The sequence below is a fragment of the Ranitomeya variabilis genome, chromosome 8 (genome assembly GCF_051348905.1).
Source record: "Ranitomeya variabilis isolate aRanVar5 chromosome 8, aRanVar5.hap1, whole genome shotgun sequence".
Classification (NCBI taxonomy): Eukaryota; Metazoa; Chordata; class Amphibia; order Anura; family Dendrobatidae; genus Ranitomeya; species Ranitomeya variabilis.
The window spans coordinates 146849048-146872266 of record NC_135239.1 but is presented as its reverse complement, the minus strand read 5'-3'; the positions used below and the strand labels follow the sequence as shown (position 1 = coordinate 146872266).

Below are 23219 nucleotides of genomic sequence, written 5' to 3'. Positions count from 1 at the left end.
ATACATTAAAATAAGATCACCCCTTAGGCTACTTTCACACTAGCGTCGGGAACAACCCGTCGCTGTGCGTCGGGCCGCCGTTCCCGACGCTAGCGTGGTCTCCGCCGCACAACGGGGGCAGCGGATGCATTTTTCCCACGCATCCGCTGCCCCATTGTGATGTGCGGGGAGGTGGGGGCGGAGTTCCGGCCGCGCATGCGCGGTCGGAAAAAGCGGACCGTCGGGAGCAAAAAACGTTACATGTAACGTTTTTTTCTCCCGACGGTCCGCTACCACACGCCCAAGCGTCGCAAAACGGACGCGACGTTTTGCAATGCGTCGCAAATGCGTCGCTAATGTTAGTCTATGACGAAAAAACGTATCCAGCAAGAACTTTTGCTGGATGCGTATTTTCGGCAAAACTACGCATTTGCGACGTATTGCAGTTAACGCTAGTGTGAAACTAGCCTTAGTCTTCAGTTTTCCAAACTAAATAGCCCCAAGTAATAACCTATCTTGGTATTGCAGACACCCCAGTCCTCTTAATAACCTTGGTCGCTCTTCTCTGCACCCGCTCTAGTTCAGCTATGTCTTTCTCATACACCGGAAACCAGAACTGTGCACAGTATTCGAAGTGTGTATAGGATAAACAGGTCGTTATGCCCTGATGTACTCCATACAGCTTATACATTTATTGAAATGCCTGTAAGCCCCTGAATAATACTACTACTATGACTTATTATACTTCTAGATCAATACTGTAAGGATACTTTAGCGATATTGGATTTTTCTTGAGTGCTTTTTGGGCTCTTAAGTTTCTATTGCCATGTCCAATAGCCAAATTGTAATCCTTACTTTTTCTGCGCTTTGCAGTGTGTCCAAACAGCAGTTTATGATCACATGTGGGGTCATTTTCTCCCATTACTCCTTGTGAATATGAGAACTTTCAGGATCAAACATTCTAGTGAAAAACAATTTTTTTTTTTATTTTTTTTTTTTGCATACCACTTTGTGCCGATTCCTGTGAGCCGTCTGCAGGGTTAACAAACTCCCTGAATGTGGTTTTGAATATTTTGAGGGGCTTCTATATTCCACCCCCTCAAAAATTAACATATCTAAAAAAAAACAAATAACTGCACCCCTAAAGTTCAATTCAAAAGCGAATTTAATTTGTGCCACGAAACACTGTATTTCCTTAAAATGTTAAAATATGAAAATTTGCTGCTAAGTTTTAAACATAATAACCAATCTATAGCATAATTGGGGAAAGAAAAGATGCTGAAGTAATGTAGACATATTGTACATTAGAAACTATTTGGTGTGGTATGACTTAATGTTTTAAGGGCATAAACTTTGAAAATTGTTAATTTTTCTAAACGTTCAGCAAATTTCATATATTTTCATAATTTGCCACAACATATTGATTTAAGTTTACCAGTTGTATAAAGTGCGATATGTCCAGTAAAAAAATCACTGGATATGTAGAAGCAGTCCAGAGTTCTTGCCATATAAAGTGGCACACGTCTGATTTGAAAAATGAGACATTGTCTGGCAGGTCAATCCAAGTGTGACTGGAAGGGGTTACTTTTTTTTTATTTTATTTTATTTAGGCTAAAATTACTCGTTTAACCAAACGGTTTGGAGCTGCTAAGGAGGACTTAAAGAAGAGATCTGAAGTAAGATTCCTTATCCTATCACCACTATATGCTGTTGCATGTTGAGGACCAGAAAGCTTCAAATAAGTGTTTTTAGTAAATGCTTGCATGCCCTGTGAAATGGCAATTCTCAATAATTTTTCTCCTAATTCTCCATTGCGCCATTCTTTTTGTTATTCTTTCGAAATATTTCTAGATAAATTGACAGATATCGGGTGTTTCCCTACAGTGTGACACCATTTGAAGACAAAATCCAGATTCTAGCTTATATAGGCACAACGTTTTTAAATCCTTTTTAAAAATGTGAAGTGAAAGGTGTGTAATAATCTTATAGGGGGTGTTGTCGGGATTTTATACCCCAAACTAATGCATGTAGAAGTGGGTAGGCACCCCACTTACAGCTCTCCTGCATCTCTCACTATTCCCCGCCTGCTGATGGCCTTCTGTTTGACTGACTGACTGACTAACAGGTCTGTGAAGCAGAAAGCAGTCAGTGAGAGGCAGGGAACAGGGAGAGAAGCAGGAGAGCGGACAGTGCAGGGCCCACCTGCTGCACTTTTGGTTTATTAGAATGCAAAAATCAACTAATGGTAGTAAACACATTCTGAAAGCCAGTGATTCCACCATTGCATGAACAAGTGTTTGTTCTTTTGACTGGTACTATACATTATTAAATGGATGTTGGACCTGATTTGGCTGATGTGTTTAGTTTCAAAATCCATGTCAGAATGGCTGTAATATCCTGATAATATGGGTGACTATCTTATCCGTCTAGTTAAAGAATGAGATGGCTCAGAAGTCTGAGTTCAGTCTCTACACCCAGCCTGACTGACAGCTGCAGCCTGTACTGAGCAGTGTGAGATCTCAGGAGTGGGGATGAGAGACACTGAGGAGCTGTCAATCAGGCTAAAGGGGCAGAGATTGAATTTTATCTTTCAAAAAAATATACAGACAGTTTAACATGAATTTTCAAAGTCCGCATACCAGACTCATCGGATCTATTTAACAATTTCAGGACAACAGTTGATCAAATTTTAGCAAGTGACCAAGATGAACTTTAATCTGATACTAAACATGTGTTGAATAACCCCCTTTTTTCCCCTCTAAAAAGCAACCAGCAGTCCAACCGCCTTCATCTGCAGTAAATGATTCTGCTCCAAACCCTAATATGGTGAATATCAGGTGAGATTAAAGACTTGGTTTTCCTGTTCTACTTTGTAGGTAATTGTTGTAATTTACACTGAGGCTGCATTGCCTTGTCTGTGCACAAACTTCAAGTCACTGGCCAACTGTGGGTCTCCTGAGCCAAACTAACAGGGTCATAGGCTTATAGGAGGCTGTTGGTTAGTCAGAGCTGCAGTCAGTCTGGGCATTGTTTTCCTTATAGACCTGGCGTTTGCCAAACTCCAGTCCTCACAGCATCCAACACGTCATGTTTCCAGGATTTCCTTAGCATTGAACAGGTGATGGAATTATTATTTAGGCATCAGAAACTGCCACATGTTCTCTCACCTGTGTGATGCTAAGGAAATCCTGAAAATCTGATGTGTTGGGGTCGTGATGACGGGGTTTGGGGAACACCAGACTAAGTAATGTGGAAATCTGATTAGGGACTTAACATTACTCAAATGTATGGCTTAAATTCTAAGTTGGGTGAATAATAATACATCTTGGTGGTAACCAGTTACATTGGAGATGCCGAGGTGCTTAAAGTAGTACTCCTCTCATCAAAGTTTTTATCCTCTTAATATTTTGCAATCATCATATTACATGGCATTGTGTACTTACAATTACTCATTTTGCATTTCTACCCAGATAATTCTTCTTTTCCATTAGGTCGATGACATCACATCTACTATATAATTGTCTAAGGGTCACTTCTGTCTGTCTGTCCTTCTGTCTTTCTTTCTGTCACGGATATTCATTGGTCGCGGCCTCTGTCTGTCATGGAATCCAAGTCGCTGATTGGTCTCGCCAGCTGCCTGTCATGGCTGCCGCGACCAATCAGCGACGGCCACAGTCCGATTAGTCCCTCCCTACTCCCTGCAGTCAGTGCCCGGCGCCCGCTCCATACTCCCCGCAGTCACCGCTCACACAGGGTTAATGCCAGCGGTAACGGACCGCGTTATGCCGCGGGTAACTCACTCCGTTGCCGCCGCTATTACCAATGTGTGACCAAGTTTTTACTATTGATGCTGCCAATACAGCGTCAATAGTAAAAACATCTAATGTTAAAAATAATTTTAAAAAATAAATAAAAAAAATCATTATATACTCACTTTCCACCGCCTTTCCCGCTCCTCGTGACGCACCGGTGACCGGTCCATGCAAGCGGCAGGTTTCGGTGCTAAGGATGGTCTGCGAGAAGGACCTGCCATGACGTCACGGTCACGTGACCGCGACGTCATCACAAGTCCTGCGCGAGAAGGACCTGCCATGACGTCACGTGACCGCGACTTCATCACACCCTGGGACCGGAAACTGCCGCCTGCACCCCACACAGGCGACAGAAATACAACGCGCCTTCGGAAGGTGAGTATATGTTTATTTTTTATTTTTTTAACCTGTGACATACGTAGCTGGGCAATATACTGCGTGACTGCCCAATATACTATGTGGCTGGGCAATATACTACGTCGCTCTGTGCCGTATACTACGTGGCTGGGCAATATACTACGTGGCTGGGCAATATACTGCGTCGCTCTGTGCCGTATACTACGTGGCTGGGCAATATACTACGTCGCTCTGTGCCGTATACTACGTGGCTGGGCAATATACTACGTGGCTGGGCAATATACTATGTGGCTGGGCAATATACTACGTCGACATACATATTCTAGAATACCCGATGCGTTAGAATCGGGCCACCATCAAGTGATTTAATAACAGATTAGCTGAATCCTTCTGAGCTCTATGTAGAAACAGGAGGTCTGTTTCCTTGCATGAGTCACTGCGAATGTCCCTGGCAGACAGAGGCAGGAGCAGCTGGGTCAGGAGGTGAAGGGGGAATGATTCATGCAGGGAAAAGAGACTTCATGTTTATACATAGAACAGGGAAAGGAAGAATTAACTGGGTAGAAAGGCAAAATGAGCAATTGTAAGTACACTGTGCTATATAATATGACTGCAATATATTAAGAGGATAAGTTTTCATGGCAGTGTTTCTTTAATAGGCTATTCCCATCTTGCACATTTATGGCGCATTCATAAGAGCAGTAGCAATTGTCATGGATGGTGCAAAAGTACCTCAGCAAGATGAGTTTTCTGCTATTTCATCACAAACTGGACACGGAACTAAAAAGAAATAATAAACCTTTCATGTGATTTATCTGAGAGCAGACTGGAGGGAGGGAGCTTAAATCTTTTATATAGATAATAATAATAATCTTTATATAGCGCCAACATATTCCGCAGCGCTTTACAGTTTAAGATGTAAATAATATGGAAAAGGAGTGCCACCAAGATGTACTCCAATCCTAGGAGAGTCCTGCACAGGGGTGAAATCTTTCCATGTGTGTCTTACTAGCAGCTATTGTAGAGCACTGCTGCAGGCAATGGAATAAATAGACTGCCTCTGTTTCAGCTGACCTTTCTTTCTTGTTCGCCAAAGTCCGGTGCTGTCATTTGTTACACTGGTTACCTGACTTACAATTCATGTCAAGTGTTCTTTTTAATGCTGGACAGCCGCACATCTCCACTCTTCTCTCCGATCACCTTCCCATGCACTTTACTCAGCCAGTGACCTAAGTAACTCATCCTCTTGTTTCACGAGCCATACCCGGTCTGTGGAGCATGTCTTATTTATTGATACCAAAGGGTAAACAGAAGTGAGCACCTCCTATCCAATACTTCTATAGCTGACATTCTGAATATCTCTTCACATTGACAACAATTGTTCTACATTTTCGATTAAGAATTTCTATAGTCTAAATGTTAATGTTTTACAGAAATGTTGGCACAGTGAGGCAAATGTTGGAAACAAAGCGAAATGTGGCAGACACGGCTCCCGTTAGTATCCAGACGACATCTGCTCCAGGTATGGCATATTGTGGTTACTGAATTAAATGTGTCACTATTTTATGAATAAATGGAAGCCTCATGCTTGTGTTCTTTTGTTGTTTTTTTTTTTTAATAAAGCTCCAGCTTCTACTCAAAGCTCTTCTAGTGTAGCACTTCGCACATCAAACACCACACAGATGCCTGTAAACCAGTCTCCTCTCAATAATATGCTCCAAAGCCGGCAACCACCTGACTGGAAATTGATTCAGCAAAAAAGTAAGTTCAATGTGTACAAAATGTAAAATGTCTTTTTTGCAGAATTAAGCTTGATAAAAAAAATTCTGCTTATTTTTCCTTTTTAAATGAGTTTTGTTATTTCTGATACTCCTTTTTCTGCGTTAAAAGGGTTGTCCATCTTCATCTCCGCTGCTGTTAAATTAATAGGAGTTGAAATGCAAGTACCCAGAAGCAGCCATTAATCCATGTACGACATGCTGCCGATCCACTTTTATGTAATTGTTCACATCTGGACACTGCCAGAGCTGTTGACCACTTATCAGTGGTGGTGCCGTTTGTCGGATACACACCAATTGGATAATGACCTATCCTCATAATGTCACCAGTATCAAAGTAATGAACAACCCCTTCAATGCTCACAAGTTGCGGTTAATATTAATGCAATTCTCTGTTTGTTTTTGCAGTTAATGCTTCCACTATTGGAGCTTCTCAAAATACTCAGAGCAGTCAGTCAAAATCTATAACACCTGTTACGTCTGCCCCAGTTATAACACCGGTCCTTTCTGCTCCTACTACTGCAACAGTTGTTGGAAACAGCCAGGTGTCAACCAGCAACACCCAGCCAGTGTCTGTCTCTCTTCAGTCCTTGCCTGTCATCCTCCACGTTCCACAGCTCCTACAAGGTGCAACAGGGACATTGGTGACTAATCAGCAATCTGGCAATGTTGAATTTATCCCGGTCCAAAACCAGTCCACAGTCAATAGTCTTGCAAAAACGCCAGTGTCTTTACCTGTAAATAAATCGATGAACAGCCCTTCAATGACCAGCTCAGGCATACAGAGAAATTCTTCAGCTAGTACTGTTAATTCCCCAATGACTGTGCAGGCTATGCCCATGTCACATTCAGTTGCTTTATCCTCGAGGCAATCTCTTCCAAATGTTGCAACTACTGGGATGTACAATCAAGCAAGTAATCGAAATACGACACAACTAAAATCAACAGCGCCTACATTCAACAGCTCCTCCACAACTGAAGCTCCTTCTGTAAGCAGATCAGGTGAGCAGATCTAGGCACTTCTGTTACTTTGAAGTTTCGATGGACAAGTCCAATATGATAGTAGAAATTGGGCTGGGTTTCTTTCTTTTATTTTTTTTTACTTAGCCTATTTTTTTAATCTAGATACTGGTGTGCCTAATGCATCCCATTTCTTAATGTGTGTATTGGAGGTAGCAGGATAGGCATAAAGTATTCAATTGTTAACTTGATATATTGCATTCAATTCACAGATTTGCAGATTAACCGGACAACGATGACTACTACTACTACAATGACTGCAGCAGAGACTGCTTCCAACAAGCGCAGCTCAGCTGACGGTAGTGCAGTGGTATGTTCACGGTTTTCCTTTTGTTACTAGATTAATGGAACCTTTCTTATGGCACTTACTATTATGTATTACCGTATATACTCATGTATAAGCTGAGTTTTTCAGCACATTTTTTGTGCTGAAAATGCTCCCTTGGCTTATACACGAGTCATTGTCCCAGAAGCCGGGGGGAGCAGCGGGTCTCAGGAGGCTGCAGCTGTAACTGTGCCCGCTGCTACAGAGAAATGAATATTCACTGCACTGGCAATGAATATTCATTTCTCTTATAGCGCGCACTGTTACAGCTGCAGCTGCTGGCTTCCAGCAGCTGTAAAAAAACAAACAAAAAAACCCCAAAACCTCCTACTTGCCTTCCTTGCGCGCCCTCGCAGCACCTGTTTTGGCTTCCAGCAGCACGTGTCCCCGGTGAGTGGAGAGAGGTGAATATTCATTACCTTAATGAGCGGAGACACGTGATCGCTTGGCCGCAGGAGCTTTTGGAAGCCAGAACACGATGCTACGAGGGCGCGCAGGGACGGTAAGTAGGAGTTGTTTTTTTTATGTTTTGTTTTGTCTTAATATTTTATTGTTTTCTCATGGGAGCCATGCATACCAGGACAGAGATGAGGAGCCATGCAGACAAGGATAGGGACGAGGGGACAATGCATACCCGGCTTAGACTCGAGTCAATATGTTTCCCAGTTTTTCGTGGCCAAATTAGGTGCCTCAGCTTATCCTGGGGTCTACTTATACACGAGTATATACGGTACATGCTCTCAATGGATGGAGGAGCATGTGATTTGACCTGTCCATAGTTTCTCCATGTTCTTAGAGCAGGCTGGTACACAGGTCTGGTCACGTGGACCATTGTCTGCCATTATGAACATGAGCTGTGCAGTCTATTAACTAACAAGTACTGGAGGAGATCCTGTAATACTTCTAAATCAGCTAGTAAATAAACCCTTTATTTGTATAGAAAATCTCCACAGTTTCACAACCTTAATAAAATATTAGCTGCAATAAATAAGTGGGTCTCTGCACCCTGTTCAAAATATGCCTGTAATAAAGAAGAAAAAGAAAAAAAAGTATGCTCTTTAATTCTCAAAGTATCAAATAGCACAGGGTTAACGTAAACACCACAAATCTAAATCCCTATATCTCAATCCATTCCAACCAAAAATTGCCTTGGAAAATCACAAATTTCCACAACATTGTAACCATGTAAACTCACTGAAGGCAAGAACCTGACACTAAGGCTATGTGCACACTTTGCGGGTGATCTCTGCGGGTTCTCCCGCAGCGGATTTGATAAATCTGCAGGGCAAAACCACTGCGGTTATCCGTGCAGATTTATCGCCGTTTGTTCCGCGGTTTCCGCTGCGGGTTTCCGCCTATACTATTGATGCTGCATATGCAGCAATATGCAGCATCAATAGTAATGTTCAAATAAAAAAAAAAAGTTTATATACTCGCCCTCTGACGTCCCGATCTCCTCGGCGCTGCACCCGGCGGTCCGGTTCCAAAGATGATGTGCGAGAAGGACCCTTCATGACGTCACGGTCATGTGACCGCGACGTCACGGTCATGTGACCGCGATGTCACCGCAGGTCCTGTTCACACAGCAACTCTGACCGGCCGGCCGCGTGCAGCGCTGAGAGGTGAGTATAACATGATTTTTTATTTTAATCCTTTTTTTTACACACAAATATGGTTCCCAGGGCCTGGAGGAGAGTCTCCTCTCCTCCACCCCGGGTACCACCCGCACATTATCCGCTTACTTCCCGCAACGTGGACACAGACCCATGCGGGAAGTAAGTGGATCAATGCATTCCTATGGGTGCAGAATCGCAGCGATTCTGCACAAAGAAGTGACATGCTGCGGAATGTAAACTGCTGCGTTTCTGCGTGGTTTTTCCCGCAGCATGTGCACAGAGGTTTGCGGTTTCCATAGGTGTAAATGTAAACGCAATGGAAACTGCAGCGGACCCGCAGCGGCATAATCGCGGCGATTCCACGGTAAAAAACGCAAAGTGTGAACATGGCCTAAAACTGTCGTATAAGCAAAAATGACAAGATCTCTCTTGCAGAACTAACTGGATCCCAGAGCTGATCTTGGTTATTGTTCTTTGTATGGTGCGTTTGCAAAATAAATTCAGAAAAGTGAAGTCTGATTCTTGAGTCTCACCAGCAGCGCTTGCTTAGTATGGAAAGTCCCGTTTGCAAAGCCGTTCCTCCGGCCAAGAGCACAGTTGACGTGCAGAAACTAACATGAGTCCCAATACGACACAATAACTCCAAGACCACCTGTGTGATATTTGCTTATACAGCATTTTCAGTATTTGCTGTCATTACCACTACTGTTTACTTTCCTTTCTGTGTTGTAGTAAAACGTGGCAATTTTTGGATTGTATGGTTTAGATACACATATTTAAAATGGCGGTGTATTTTTTTGTTACTTTATCAAAAGAGATAGATATATACCTGTGTGTGTATGTATATGTATATGTATATATATATATATATATATATATATATATATATATATATAATATTTTTTTCTTTTTACATAAAAGCTACACACAATTTTCTCCCTTCTCACCTCTGCAGTCTTCCCAATTCTATCTTTATAAACCCACCCCTCTTTCAATCCAATACAACAAAGGGGGAAAAACAGTTCTGTGAAATGAGGTGGAAGAATCTAGATGACAGTGTGAAATCACTGTGTTAGTCTTCAAGATATCTAAATATCAAAATAATATATTGATGAATTCCAGTGATTAGGTATAAGTTTGTATCCTTTTGTTTTTAATATGTCTCAGTTTTCCCAACCTGTCTAATAAACAGTTTGTCAGCTACTCGGACATCCCCTTCTCAAACAGTATGTTTGCCCAGAGTAAAAGAACACTTATACACTTAGGCCATGTGCACACGTTCAGGATTGTTAGCGTTTTTTTCACGTTTTTTCGCTATAAAAACGTGATAAAAACGCGAAAAAAACCGCTTACATAAGCCTCCTATTATTTACAAGGTATTCCGCATTTTTGGTGCAAATGTTGCGATTTTTTCCGCGAAAAAATCGCATAGCGGAAAAAAAAGCAACATGTTCATTAAAAATGCGGAATTGCAGGGATTCCGCACACCTAGGGGTCCATTGATCTGCTTACTTCCCGCACGGGGCTGTGCACACCATGCGGGAAGTAAGCAGATTATATGCGGTTGGTACCCAGGGTGGAGGAGAGGAGACTCTCCTCCACGCACTGGGCACCATATAAGTGGTCAAAAAATAAGAAATAAAATAATAAACAGTCCTATACTCACCCTCGATGTCTTGCCGCCTCCTCGCACGCTGCCGTTCGGTTTCTGTACCTGGTGTGCGCTGAAGGACCTCGCCGAATGACGTCACTGTCCTGTGATTGGTCGTGAGCGGTCATGTGACCGCTCACGTGACCGTGACGTCACGGGAGGTCCTGTGCGCACAGACCAGCTATACGGAACGGACGCCGGTGAGATGTCTGGGTGAGTATAAGCATTTTTTTATTTTTTTTATTATTTTTAAACATTCTATCTTTTACTATAGATGCTGCATAGGCAGCATCTATAGTAAAAAGTTGGTCACACTTGTCAAACGCTATGTTTGACAAGTGTGACCAACCTGTCAGTCAGTTTTCCAAGCGATGCTACAGATCGCAGGGAAAACTTTAGCATTCTGCAAGCTAATTACGCTTGCAGAATGCTAAAAAAACGCGAAAAAAACGGAAAAAAAACGCAAAAAAAAAAATGCGGATTTCTTGCAGAAAATTTCCGGTTTTCTTCAGGAATTTTCTGCAAGAAATCCGCAACGTGTGCACATACCCTTATAGTTGCCCTCCCAGGGCTCACATCACATTGTCACGCATTCCCTGCAACCAAAAAGCTCTGGCTTCACTCTCCCCACCTTTGGATGAATCGAACATCAAGAGAAAGTCATATCTGCGGCAGGCTGCTCATTTCCTCCTGATGTTTCAGATTAACTCTGGGGTTTGGATGCTTGAATCCCTTTCCACCAGCTGTTGGCTTCTGGGGCATTTGGAGGTATATAAACATTTCTCCTGTAGGAACTTCATCTCAGGTTATCAAGAGTAGTTTAGGGTTAAAAGAAAATAACAGTTGCATAAAATTTCCTGAATTATTATCTTTCAATTTCATAGGTAAAGTGTTTGATATTTTGAGTAGCTCAATTGTATGTGGAGTATAAATTTTTAACATTTTTTTTTTTTTTTTCCCTTCAGGCTGGTAAAGCTAGTGTTATTGATCTTACACTGGATGATGAAGATGCTGAAATGTCAACTCGTGGTAAGTATTTCCACATTTTTGTCCATGCCTACAAATACTCCTGAAAAGGAATAAAGGAACAAAAAGTGCAATGGAGTCTTATCTAGACAGTGAATATTCTCCTCCACACTGCCTATCCTGCTCACCTGATGGGGTTGTGTACATAATGACTGAAAGAGGCTTAAGCTGCTGCAGGCCCACAAGGAAGGAATCAAATGTGCTGGAATGGTATGGGTTCACCTGCGCTGCCGTCAATAGAGAAGACAGGGATCCAAAAATTAATTGCTGCGGTTTATTGGTCAATGCATTTCAAAGTTTCAAACTTCTTCATTAGGGCAACCATTGATTACCATGGTCTTGTCCTGATGAAGAAGTTTGAAACTTTGAAACACGTTGACCAATAAACTGCAGCAATTGATCTTTGGATCAATTGCTGCGGAATATGTTGGCGCTATATAAAGATGATGATTATTACTATTATTGGATTCCTGTCTTATCTATTGACGGCCACGCAGGTGAACCCATACCATTCCAACACCTTTGACTACAAATACTGCTGGAGATTTCCGAGGATTCCCCAGAATTCTGGCTTAGTTTGCTGAGACCTCTAACGTCTTGATCTGGATTCATTGGGTCTTGGATACTTTTTCTGACTCAAGGAAAGGTTGTGTGATTTAGCTAAATGTGACCTGAAATCTGAGGCACTGCACAAAACTGTGCCAAAACTAGTATTTTCTAATGAAAATTTGTATTCTGTCTAAAACTTTAAGGCTAGGTTTACACTGCGTTAGCAGCAGCCTGTTCAGCACATACGCTAACGGGCTGCTGTTAGTGCGATGTAACGTCGGCACTTGCATTATCGCAGGTAGAGCATCTGCTAGCTCTATCTGCGCTAGCAGTGACGGACCCAGAAATGCTGCAGCCCGCGTCCCTGGGTCCGTCACTCAATGACAGCACATGGCTAGCACATGCCCATTGTGGGCGTGCACTAGCGATGCGTCAGACATTGCATTCAATGGCGGCGTTAACGGACTACGTTACACTGCGTTATGCCACGGTGTAACGTAGTCCGTCTAACGGACGCCAGGAACGCAATGTGAACCCAGCCTAACAGATGTGATATATTTGCATTATTGTCTTATGAAAATAAAACTTATATTGAATATTACATATGAAAACTAAAATTATTTTGTTTTTAAATAAGATTCAAGAAGGACTAACCCCTCATCTGTACCTGCAACTGTTCAGTCATCACAACCAGTGGGTCGCCAATCACAGCCTGTGCAGACAAACACTGTGCAGACCTCGCCTGCACCTGCTGGTCTTCCTCCTCAGGCCACTATACATGTTTTACCCACAGGTAAGAGAAAATGTCCATGTCATCACAGTACCTGTGCTCCTTTTTGCATAAAAAGAAAAATGCCAAGCTTCTGGACTCCAATAGTTGTGGTCAATCCCGCTTCAGCTTTATTATTTGCCTTTTTGTTACATTAGCCTTACATGTTATGCTACATTCCCATGATGAGCTTTTAGTGAGTTTTTGATGCTGGATATTTTTGCTGCTTGAAAATCGTAGCGTCTTACAGTTCCAGCAAATCTCATGCCCTTTCTTTTCTTTTTTTTTTTTTTTTTTTTAAGTCAGTGTAAACTGACCCACAGTGTGTGTTTTCAAATATTCAGCGTTCCAATTTCTCTTTATGGTACGCTGAACTTTATGTGCATTTCTCCATAGACTTACATTAAATACAGAAAATCCTCAGGTAAAAATGCACACGCGATTTTTGGTGCCTTTCAGCTCTGGAAACTCATCCGACACTTGTAATCTTCACCTAAGTATCAAAGTTTTCTCAAAGCCAAATATCAGGAAGTATCAAAAACAAAGCCGCTTTATTTAAAGCATGAGTAATCAGAAAAAAAACATGCAATACAAACGCAAGTTTACCTAATTTACCGTATTTCCCCGTAAATAGGGCGCCCCCCTGAAATTAAGGCATGCTAGGGGGAGCACTGTGCCTGCTAATATAAGTGTCCCCCAAAAAAAAAAATAAAAAATAAGGCACACCTTGTTCTGTGCATGGGGCATGCAGTTGTCTCGCTCCCGCAGTCCGGTGCTCTCCGGTGCCTGCCACTGGAGCCGCGCTGTTCGCAGGAGTTAATCACAGCCTCGGAGCTGTGTGCCAATCTCTGCCCATGAGCCCTGCGCCAATCACAGCGCAGGAACCATGGGCCAGCTGACATCATCCATAGCCTCTGATTGTTCCTGGGCTGTGATTGGCCCAGGGCTCCTGCACCACCAAAGCACTGAAAGCAGCACCGCGGCGGAAACCAGTAAGAAAGTGAGTGTGTGTCTGTGTATGGGGGTGTGTGTCTGTGTAAGGCTACTTTCACACTAGCGTTTTTTTGCATACGTCGCAATGCGTCGTTTTGGTGAAAAAACGCATCCTGCAAAGTCGTCTGCAGGATGCGTTTTTTCCCCATAGACTAACATTAGCGACGCATTGCGACGTATTGACACAAGTCGCAACCGTCGTGTTGTGGCGGACCGCCGGCAAGGAAAAACGTTACATGTAACGTTTTTTGTGCCGACGGTCCGCCATTTCCGACCGCGCATGCGCGGCCGGAACTCCGCCCCCACCTCCCCGCACCTCACAATGGGGCAGCGGATGCGTGGAAAAACACTGCCCCCGTTGTGCGGCGCTTGCACAGTATGCGTCGGGCCGACGCAGCGCGACGGCCCCGTACCAACGCTAGTGTGAAAGTAGCCTAAGGGTGTGTGTTTACGGTACACACATGGGAGGCTGCAGTGGGATACTGTGATAATGGGAGGCTGCAGTGGGATACCGGGATGATGGGAGGCTGCAATACTGTACTGTAGAATGATGGTGGCTGTAATGGAATGATGGGGGTGCTGTATTGGGGACTGTAAAGGGATGATGAGGGCTGCAATGGGATGATGTGACTATTTTGGGCTGCAAAATGATGATAGGGCTGCTACTGTAAAGGAACTGCTGTGGGTGATTGTTACGGTAGCGTTACAGTGTCCAGAAAGTGTGTGGGAGCCATTTTAGAGCCCTTATGTTTTGTGGCCCTGTGTGGGAGTCGGGCAATTACAGTACCGTACCATGGTGTGTTTCTTTGATTTGTTGTCTGCTTTTCTGCTGAACGGTCTACCGTAAAGTACCGTACTGTAAAAAATACCGTAAACAATGGTGATACGGTATATATTTACCCCTAGACATGAGCGCTAAAAGAAAGAGCTATTCCGTCGAGTACAAAAAAGGAATCGTAGAAGAATCTTGGGGCAAAAATCTTACTGAATTCTGCAAAGAGAAAATGTTGAGTGTCCGATTGGTCCAAAAATGGCGAGCAGATTAATAATAATAATAATCTTTATTTTTATATAGCGCTAACATATTCCGCAGCGCTTTACGGTAACCTCAGTTAACAAGTGGACAGTGGAAATGCTAAAAAGGTCAAGGTTGGATCTGGTCGGCAACCATTATATTCTGAGCTGGAAGACCTGATCTGTGAGTGGGTGGCTGACAGGAGAGCAAAGACATTGGTTGTGACTAGGGCTCAGATTCAAGAATTTGCTCTTGCAATGGCACCACAGTTTGAAATTGCCCCTGAAGAATTCAAGGCATCACAACACTGGCTGGATAACCTTCCTTCAACGAAGTGAACGGTCTTTGAGAAGATCCACAACACTCTTTAGGCTGGAAGATGCTGAAATTATTAAACACGTATTTGCTTTCAAGACCTTTGTTGATGACGCTGACTTTTCTAAATACAATCTTTCCAACATGATTGCCATGGATGAAACTGCAGTGTTTATGGGCCAAGCATCTCAAACAACAATTGAACAACGAGGTGCCTCCTCAGTGTACGTTCCTTCCACTGCTTATGAAAGTGCACGTGTTACCTGTATTTTGGCGATGCGTCTGGATGGCACAAAAGTCCCACCTTTACTCATTTCAAAGGGCAAGAAAGACCAGATTGAATGTGGTTCAGGCATTTATATTCCTGAAACTGAAAAAGCCTGGGCCACACAAGCAGTTATAAGGAAGTGGGTCGATTTAATGCTGCTGCTTGTTATGCAAGGGAGCCAAAGAGGAATGCTGATCTGGGATGCAGCCAGCACACATCGTGCCAAAGACATGAAGAACTTCCTTCATGAGAGAAAAATAGATCAAATAATGATTCCTGCAGGAATGGCGGCTTATCTCCAGTCTCTTGATATCGTCATTAACAAGCCATTCAAGGACAATTTGCGTGTGGAAATCAATGACTACATTGAAAATAGAATAGAGAGAAATCAACGTGGAAACTGTGTGAAACCTAAACTGCCAGAGATTGTGACTTGGGTGAAGAATTCATGGGAGAAAATCACTGACACTTGCATTGCAAATGCACTACGAGCAGGCTACCTTGCCAAGAAGTGCTCATTTAAGGACCGTGCTATTGCTAGACATGAGAGATATGGGCCAATGATTCTGAAAGAAATGGAGTCACAAATTCCACAGGAACTTCAGAGTTTAGATTGTTATGATGATGTTCCAGAAGATATGGTTGTCACTGAAGAAATCTTGTTTTGTGTTATTAAATATTGAGATCACTAAATGAACCATTGTTCGTTGTTTTACATGTTGTACATGGAAATACTGTAATTATACGGTAGTAACAAGAAATTCTTGATACGATTCACAGTTTATTTGATTCTACTGTTTTGTAAGGACTACTGTTCAGCATACGCTGCTCTGTTATTAAATGTTTGTTTGTTTTTTTGTTGTTTTTTTTTAAAAAGTCAATTATTTTTTTTGAGAAAATAAGACACCACCCGAAAATAAGACATGGTGCAACTTTCGGAGCAAACATTAATATAAGACGGTGTCTTATTTTCGGGGAAACAGGGTAATTTGATGCTGCAGAATTTCTGCACCTATTGAAGCTCATCATGGGAGTGTAGCGTTAAGGTTTTGTATAGAAGACAATCTCCAGGTTTTGGAGAAGCATGTATAGGCAGAACCACTTAATGTTCAGAGGATGGGCAAAAGTAGGAATATTTATAAAAACCGCCAGCTTCCTTGCACTTTTTCCAAAAGGATTTTGCCAAATAGTTTTCCTATTTATTTACAGAGCTTAGCACATCTTGTTTTTAAGCAATTATAGAAATATCTTGCATGACTAAGTTTATTTATTTTTACTCTTAGATCGTGCTATTAATTCCACAGCTCTTTACAGACATCATTATCACTGTCCCCACTGAGGCTTTCATTCTAAGGCTATGTGCACACGTTGCGGATTAGGCTTAGGAATTTCTGGTGCGGATTCTTTCTCTCCTGGCAGAAAACGCTCCTGCGTTTTTTTGTGCATTTTTGCTGCGGTTTTCTTGTGGATTTGCTGCGTTTTTTACCTCTGCGGTTTTCTGTAATGGAATGGGTACAAAAGCTCTGCAGATTCACAAAAAAGAAGTGACATGCTACTTCTTTTAAACCGCAGCGCATTTTCCGCAAAGTGTGCACAGCATTTTTTTTTTCTCATTGATTTATATTGTACTTTAAATCAATTGCGGATCTGCAGCGTTTCTGCACCTCAAAAAACGCTGCGGATCCGCAGAGAATCCGCAACGTGTGCACATACCCTAAATGCTCTGTCAGCATGCCTTTTTGGCATGTGGGAGGAAACCTTCTCAAACACGGGGAGAACATGCAAGCTCTCTGATTATATTGGGTTATGTGGTGACATAATGTTATTGCCTGTCCCAGGTATAGGTGTCAACTTATAGATTGGTCGGATCCAGTGACTGATCAGCACAACTGGGCACTTTTATCCCCACTAGAATAGGGCCGCAGTACGTATGCCCAACTGCCACATCATGAAAACTGCCAGAAAAAGTAGAATACGGTGCTTGGCAGTCCCTTAAAAATAGAATGTCAGTCGGGTATGCACACTGTCGCTCCATTCCTATGGGAATAACCGAGCCCCGTTATGGCAATCCATGAGGGTCCCAGCAACCGGACCCCCATCCACTTTAAGGCATCCTTTTAATCCTGTATTTATTTCTTCTTAATTATCATCGAGCAGCTTATTTCACTGTATATAAAAGTTGTAACACAAATCTTTAAGTCAAAATTGCTTTGTTTGTTTGTTTGTTTTTTTTTAATATATAAATTGGTCAAATAAAAAAATGTATTTCAATGTTTTATAACTGCAAGGTGTACACAGATGTGTAATGATTTGTATACCTGTATGAATGCTAGTATATAATAGTTTACATATTAATGACCAGATTTATAAAATTTAATGGCCCATTAATTGCTTCCTCTTTAGCGCAGACAACAGTCAATATAACACAACGGCCAGGGACTCAGGCTGTACCAAGAGCCGCAGCTCCTCGAGCACCAAGCAATCCACACATGGTTTACACTACAACTGCGCTCCCCACTGTACCTGTGCAGACCCCTGTGCGCAACACCGCCATGCAAAACCAAAATCTGCGACAGATCAGTCCTCAGACAGGAGGTAAGGAAATGCTGGACATGCTTTCACTGTAAATATCTTAACATGTTCACATCTTGGCTTTCTTTTAAACTTTGTATGGATGTTGTAAACCATTAACCCTTTTGTGACTGAAGCTTTTCTAAAACAGCAGAGCAGAATTTCAAGTTTGGAATACTACATTCTAAGGCCTCGATACATGTCCAAAAATACTTTTTTTTTGCGTTTTTTTTTTTTTCTCTGCAGGTGTCCACACCAAAATGCACAATTGCAATCTGTTTTGACTACTTTGCTTTTACGTGAGGTGTGGGTTTTTTGTGTGTGCCTTTCTGTGCAGAATTAAACCGTTTTGTTCAGATTCAGTGTAGAAACCTATATGAAAAAAAAAATGCAGTTGTGTAGCATCTTCAAACGCTTAGTGGGTGTGAGTTTTCATGAAATCACATCCACTTTCCTTGAATTGTTAAATGCTGATTTTCTGTACACAAAAAAAAACTAAAAAGAATTTATGCTACATGAGAACATGGTCTGTTTTTTCATTAGTGGAATATATCAATTTAGTCAGTCAAATTTAGGGGAAATTGTCTTCTACCCCATGATGCTTCTCTTACTATATTGTGCATATTGATGTCGTGTGTGCATATATATGTGGTGCTGTAAAAGCCATTATACACGCCTGAAATCTGTTCTGTCATTGTGAACTCTTGAACACAGCTTCACATTGGGGCAGATTTTCAGTACTGTAATTCTTACAGTACATATAGCTGACAGTCGTGGCATATACCATTATGATAAACTAGATGGCAGCCCGATTCTAAAGAATCGGGAGTCTAGAATCCATATATACTTTATTTATTCAAATGTAAGAATAATACAATTAATAAATAATAGTAAGAAAGAACAAAAAATGGCTGCACTCACCAGCTCTTGACAGTACGGCACATTTCTGATTGGTCGCTCGCGGCAGGCGGCAACCAATCAGAAAAGTGCCGTGCACCACGAAGGCATATATCTTTGTCCACCCTGAGCGGGTGTAGGACGCTGGTGACGTCACTTATCTCCGGACATTATCTCCGGACAAAGCCACGGAAGTTGGCACAAATTGCCGGAAGTAGTATTCTAGGCAATTATATATTAGATTTTAATGTTATCAGTGTTTACCTTTGAACGTTTATATTGTATTGTCCTGTCACCAGCCATGTGTACGATTATCGGCCGAAAGCCTCTCTGGAACCAATAATCACCCCATGTAAAGGTATCTTTATAAGTTAAAGATTCAGAATACTATGACTTTTATCATATCCTGAACAGTCAAGTTTTTTATGAACCGTTAAGGTTTTCTGGTTGAAGTAAAAAAAACTGAGTGTTTACAGTTTGAAACCATAAAATGTTGAAAAATTATGTCATTCTTGAGTATATCACTCAATGGTGCTCATAAACGTGTCAAATTTGATCTATAATATACTTTAATATACGTTACTTTAATCTTTAATATACTTAAGAACAGGGCCCCAGACATCACACAGGGGGTCTGAAACACCGCACAGTGGTCCAAAATATCGCTGTGCTCTGCCTGGGGCCCCATATGCTGCCTGGGGCCCCTGTGCTCTGCCTGGGGCCCCATATACTGCCTGGGGCCCCATATACTGCCTGGGGCCCCTGTGCTCTGCCTGGGGCCCCTGTGCTCTGCCTGGGGCCCCATGTTCTGCCTGGGGCCACTGTGCTCTGCCTGGGGCCCCATATGCTGCCTGGGGCCCCTGTGCTCTGCCTGGGGCCCCTGTGCTCTGCCTGGGGCCCCATGTTCTGCCTGGGGCCCCTGTGCTCTGCCTGGGGCCACTGTGCTCTGCCTGGGGCCCCATATGCTGCCTGGGGCCCCTGTGCTCTGCCTGGGGCCCCATAGGCTGCCTGGGGCCCCTGTGCTCTACCTGGGACCACTGTGCTCTGCCTGGGGCCCCATATGCTGCCTGGGGCCCCTGTGCTCTGCCTGGGGCCCCTGTGCTCTGCCTGGGACCCCATGTTCTGCCTGGGGCCCCTGTGCTCTGCCTGGGGCCCCATATGCTGCCTGGGGCCCCTGTGCTCTGCCTGGGGCCCCATAGGCTGCCTGGGGCCCCTGTGCTCTGCCTGGGGCCCCATAGGCTGCCTGGGGCCCCTGTGCTCTGCCTGGGGCCCCTGTGCTCTGCCTGGGGCCCCATGTTCTGCCTGGGGCCCCTGTGCTCTGCCTGGGGCCCCATATGCTGCCTGGGGCCCCTGTGCTCTGCCTGGGGCCCCATAGGCTGCCTGGGGCCCCTGTGCTCTGCCTGGGGCCCCATAGGCTGCCTGGGGCCCCTGTGCTCTACCTGGGACCACTGTGCTCTGCCTGGGGCCCCATATGCTGCCTGGGGCCCCTGTGCTCTGCCTGGGGCCCCTGTGCTCTGCCTGGGACCCCATGTTCTGCCTGGGGCCCCTGTGCTCTGCCTGGGGCCCCATATGCTGCCTGGGGCCCCTGTGCTCTGCCTGGGGCCCCATAGGCTGCCTGGGGCCCCTGTGCTCTGCCTGGGGCCCCATAGGCTGCCTGGGGCCCCTGTGCTCTGCCTGGGGCCCCTGTGCTCTGCCTGGGGCCCCATGTTCTGCCTGGGGCCCCTGTGCTCTGCCTGGGGCCCCATATGCTGCCTGTGGCCCCTGTGCTCTGCCTGGGGCCCCATAGGCTGCCTGGGGCCCCTGTGCTCTGCCTGGGGCCCCATAGGCTGCCTGGGGCCCCTGTGCTCTACCTGGGACCACTGTGCTCTGCCTGGGGCCCCATATGCTGCCTGGGGCCCCTGTGCTCTGCCTGGGGCCCCTGTGCTCTGCCTGGGGCCCCTGTGCTCTGCCTGGGGCCCCATATGCTGCCTGGGGCCCCTGTGCTCTGCCTGGGGCCCCTGTGCTCTGCCTGGGGCCCCATGTTCTGCCTGGGGCCCCTGTGCTCTGCCTGGGGCCCCATGTTCTGCCTGGGGCCCCTGTGCTCTGCCTGGGGCCCCTGTGTTCTGCCTGGGGCCCCGTGTTCTGCCTGGGGCCCCTGTGCTCTGCCTGGGGCCCCATGTTCTGCCTGGGGCCCTGTGCTCTGCCTGGGGCCCCATATGCTGCCTGGGGCCCCTGTGCTCTGCCTGGGGCCACTGTGCTCTGCCTGGGGCCCCATAGGCTGCCTGGGGCCCCTGTGCTCTGCCTGGGACCCCATAGGCTGCCTGGGGCCCCTGTGCTCTGCCTGGGACCACTGTGCTCTGCCTGGGGCCCCATATGCTGCCTGGGGCCACTGTGCTTTGCCTGGGGCCACTGTGCTCTGCCTGGGGCCCCATATGCTGCCTGGGGCCCCTGTGCTCTGCCTGGGTGTAGGACACTGGTGACGTCACTTATCTCCGGACATTAGCTCCGGACATTAGCTCCGGACATTAGCTCCGGACAAAGCCACGGAAGTTGGCACAAATTGCAGGAAGTAGTATTCTAGGCAATTATATATTAGATGGGCATTTCCTGAAGGAAATACATGGTGCTTGAACAGCGCTACCAGCTTTACAGCAGCACTTTTCACACACGGGACTGGGGGGCGCGCTTACTTTTGCACCCGGGGCCGGGGGCGCGCTTACTTTTGCACCCGGGGGCGCACTTACTTTTGCACCCGGAGGCGCACTTACTTTTGCACCCGGAGGCGCACTTACTTTTGCACCCGGGGGCGCACTTACTTTTGCACCCGGGGGCGCACTTACTTTTGCACCCGGGGGCGCACTTACTTTTGCACCCGGGGGCGCACTTACTTTTGCACCCGGGGGTGCACTTACTTTTGCACCCGGGGGCGCACTTACTTTTGCACCCGGGGGCGCACTTACTTTTGCACCCGGGGGCGCACTTACTTTTGCACCCGGGGGCGCACTTACTTTTGCACCCGGGGGCGCACTTACTTTTGGGGCCGCACTTACTTTTGGTGGGCGGGGCTCCTCGGCCTCCGATTTGGTGGGCGGGGCCCCTCGGCCTCCGATTTGGTGGGCGGGGCCCCTCGGCCTCCGATTTGGTGGGCGGGGACCGGCCTCCGATTTGGTGGGCGGGGACCCTCGGCCTCCGATTTGGTGGGCGGGGACCCTCGGCCTCCGCTTTGGTGGGCGGGGACCCTCGGCCTCCGCTTTGGTGGGCGGGGACCCTCGGCCTCCGCTTTGGTTGGCGTGGCCCCTCAGCCTCCGATTTGGTTGGCGGGGCCCCTCGGCCTCCGATTTGGTGTGTGCTCTGCCTGGGGCCCCTGTGCTCTGCCTGGGGCCACTGTGCTCTGCCTGGGTGTAGGACACTGGTGACGTCACTTATCTCCGGACATTAGCTCCGGACAAAGCCACGGAAGTTGGCACAAATTGCAGGAAGTAGTATTCTAGGCAATTATATATTAGATCTGCCGCATTTTGTTTGATAGTTTACAAATGTCTGTGCAGGCTTTCAGCAACCATCAGCTTGGTTTACTTTTGAGCCTCAGAAGATTTTTAGAGTAAAACATTTCACATTTATTCATGTTCCATTTCCAGCAAAGTTTAAGTGGGTGAAAGACAAACTATCTAGCATGCCATGTCCCCTTTTAGCAAACCCACACCACTAGCCTAGCAAAACACAGAAAATGTCTAAAACAAATAATCTTTGTTGTAAATTGTGCTAGAATTGTGGCATATTATTCTATGATAAATCTCTCCCATTGAGTGCGCTGTGTACCTGAATGCACCAGCCACCACCATTAGTCTAATGATTGGAGGCATGCAGAGAGGAAAAAATCTGCATCTTCTGGGCATTATGGTGTCTGCATACATGAGCTGCCACCATTAGAATAGCAGAATATCTGGAAATAAGGTCATCAGGAAAAAACTGAGAACAAAACCACCTCACACCTCTTTAAACCCCAAGTTGCTGAGCTTCTAGTACAGAGCTAATGTTTTGTTTTTTAACCCTGTAAAATGGAAAGGTTTTATTGGTTCTTTCCTGTTTAGCAGAAGTATAATTACTAGTGATGAGCTCATGTACTCTGCTCGGGTGACCTCTGAGTATTTGTTAGTGTTCGGAGATTTAGTTTTCATCTCAGCAGCTGAATGATTTACAGCTACTAGACAGCTTGATTACATGTGGGGATTCCCTAGCAACGAGGCAACAACCCCCACATGTACTCAGCCTGGCTAATAGCTGTAAATCATTCAGCTG

At 45.1% G+C, this 23219-nt stretch overlaps 1 protein-coding gene across 4 annotated transcripts in view; it reads left to right on the top strand.

Annotated features, from left to right (window-relative positions):
- The window catches only part of ATF7IP (activating transcription factor 7 interacting protein), a 73373-nt gene that overhangs the window by 39706 nt on the left and 10448 nt on the right, over positions 1-23219 (top strand). For 3 of the 4 annotated variants that reach the window (XM_077278431.1, XM_077278432.1, XM_077278433.1), the window contains exons 6-14: positions 1590-1655; positions 2746-2816; positions 5582-5670; positions 5772-5909; positions 6335-6928; positions 7159-7256; positions 11504-11567; positions 12751-12906; positions 17877-18068. In XM_077278431.1, coding sequence (XP_077134546.1) covers positions 1590-1655; positions 2746-2816; positions 5582-5670; positions 5772-5909; positions 6335-6928; positions 7159-7256; positions 11504-11567; positions 12751-12906; positions 17877-18068 — 1468 coding nt within the window. The remainder of the gene's footprint in view (positions 1-1589; positions 1656-2745; positions 2817-5581; positions 5671-5771; positions 5910-6334; positions 6929-7158; positions 7257-11503; positions 11568-12750; positions 12907-17876; positions 18069-23219) is intronic. The other variant, XM_077278434.1, reaches the window with a different exon arrangement.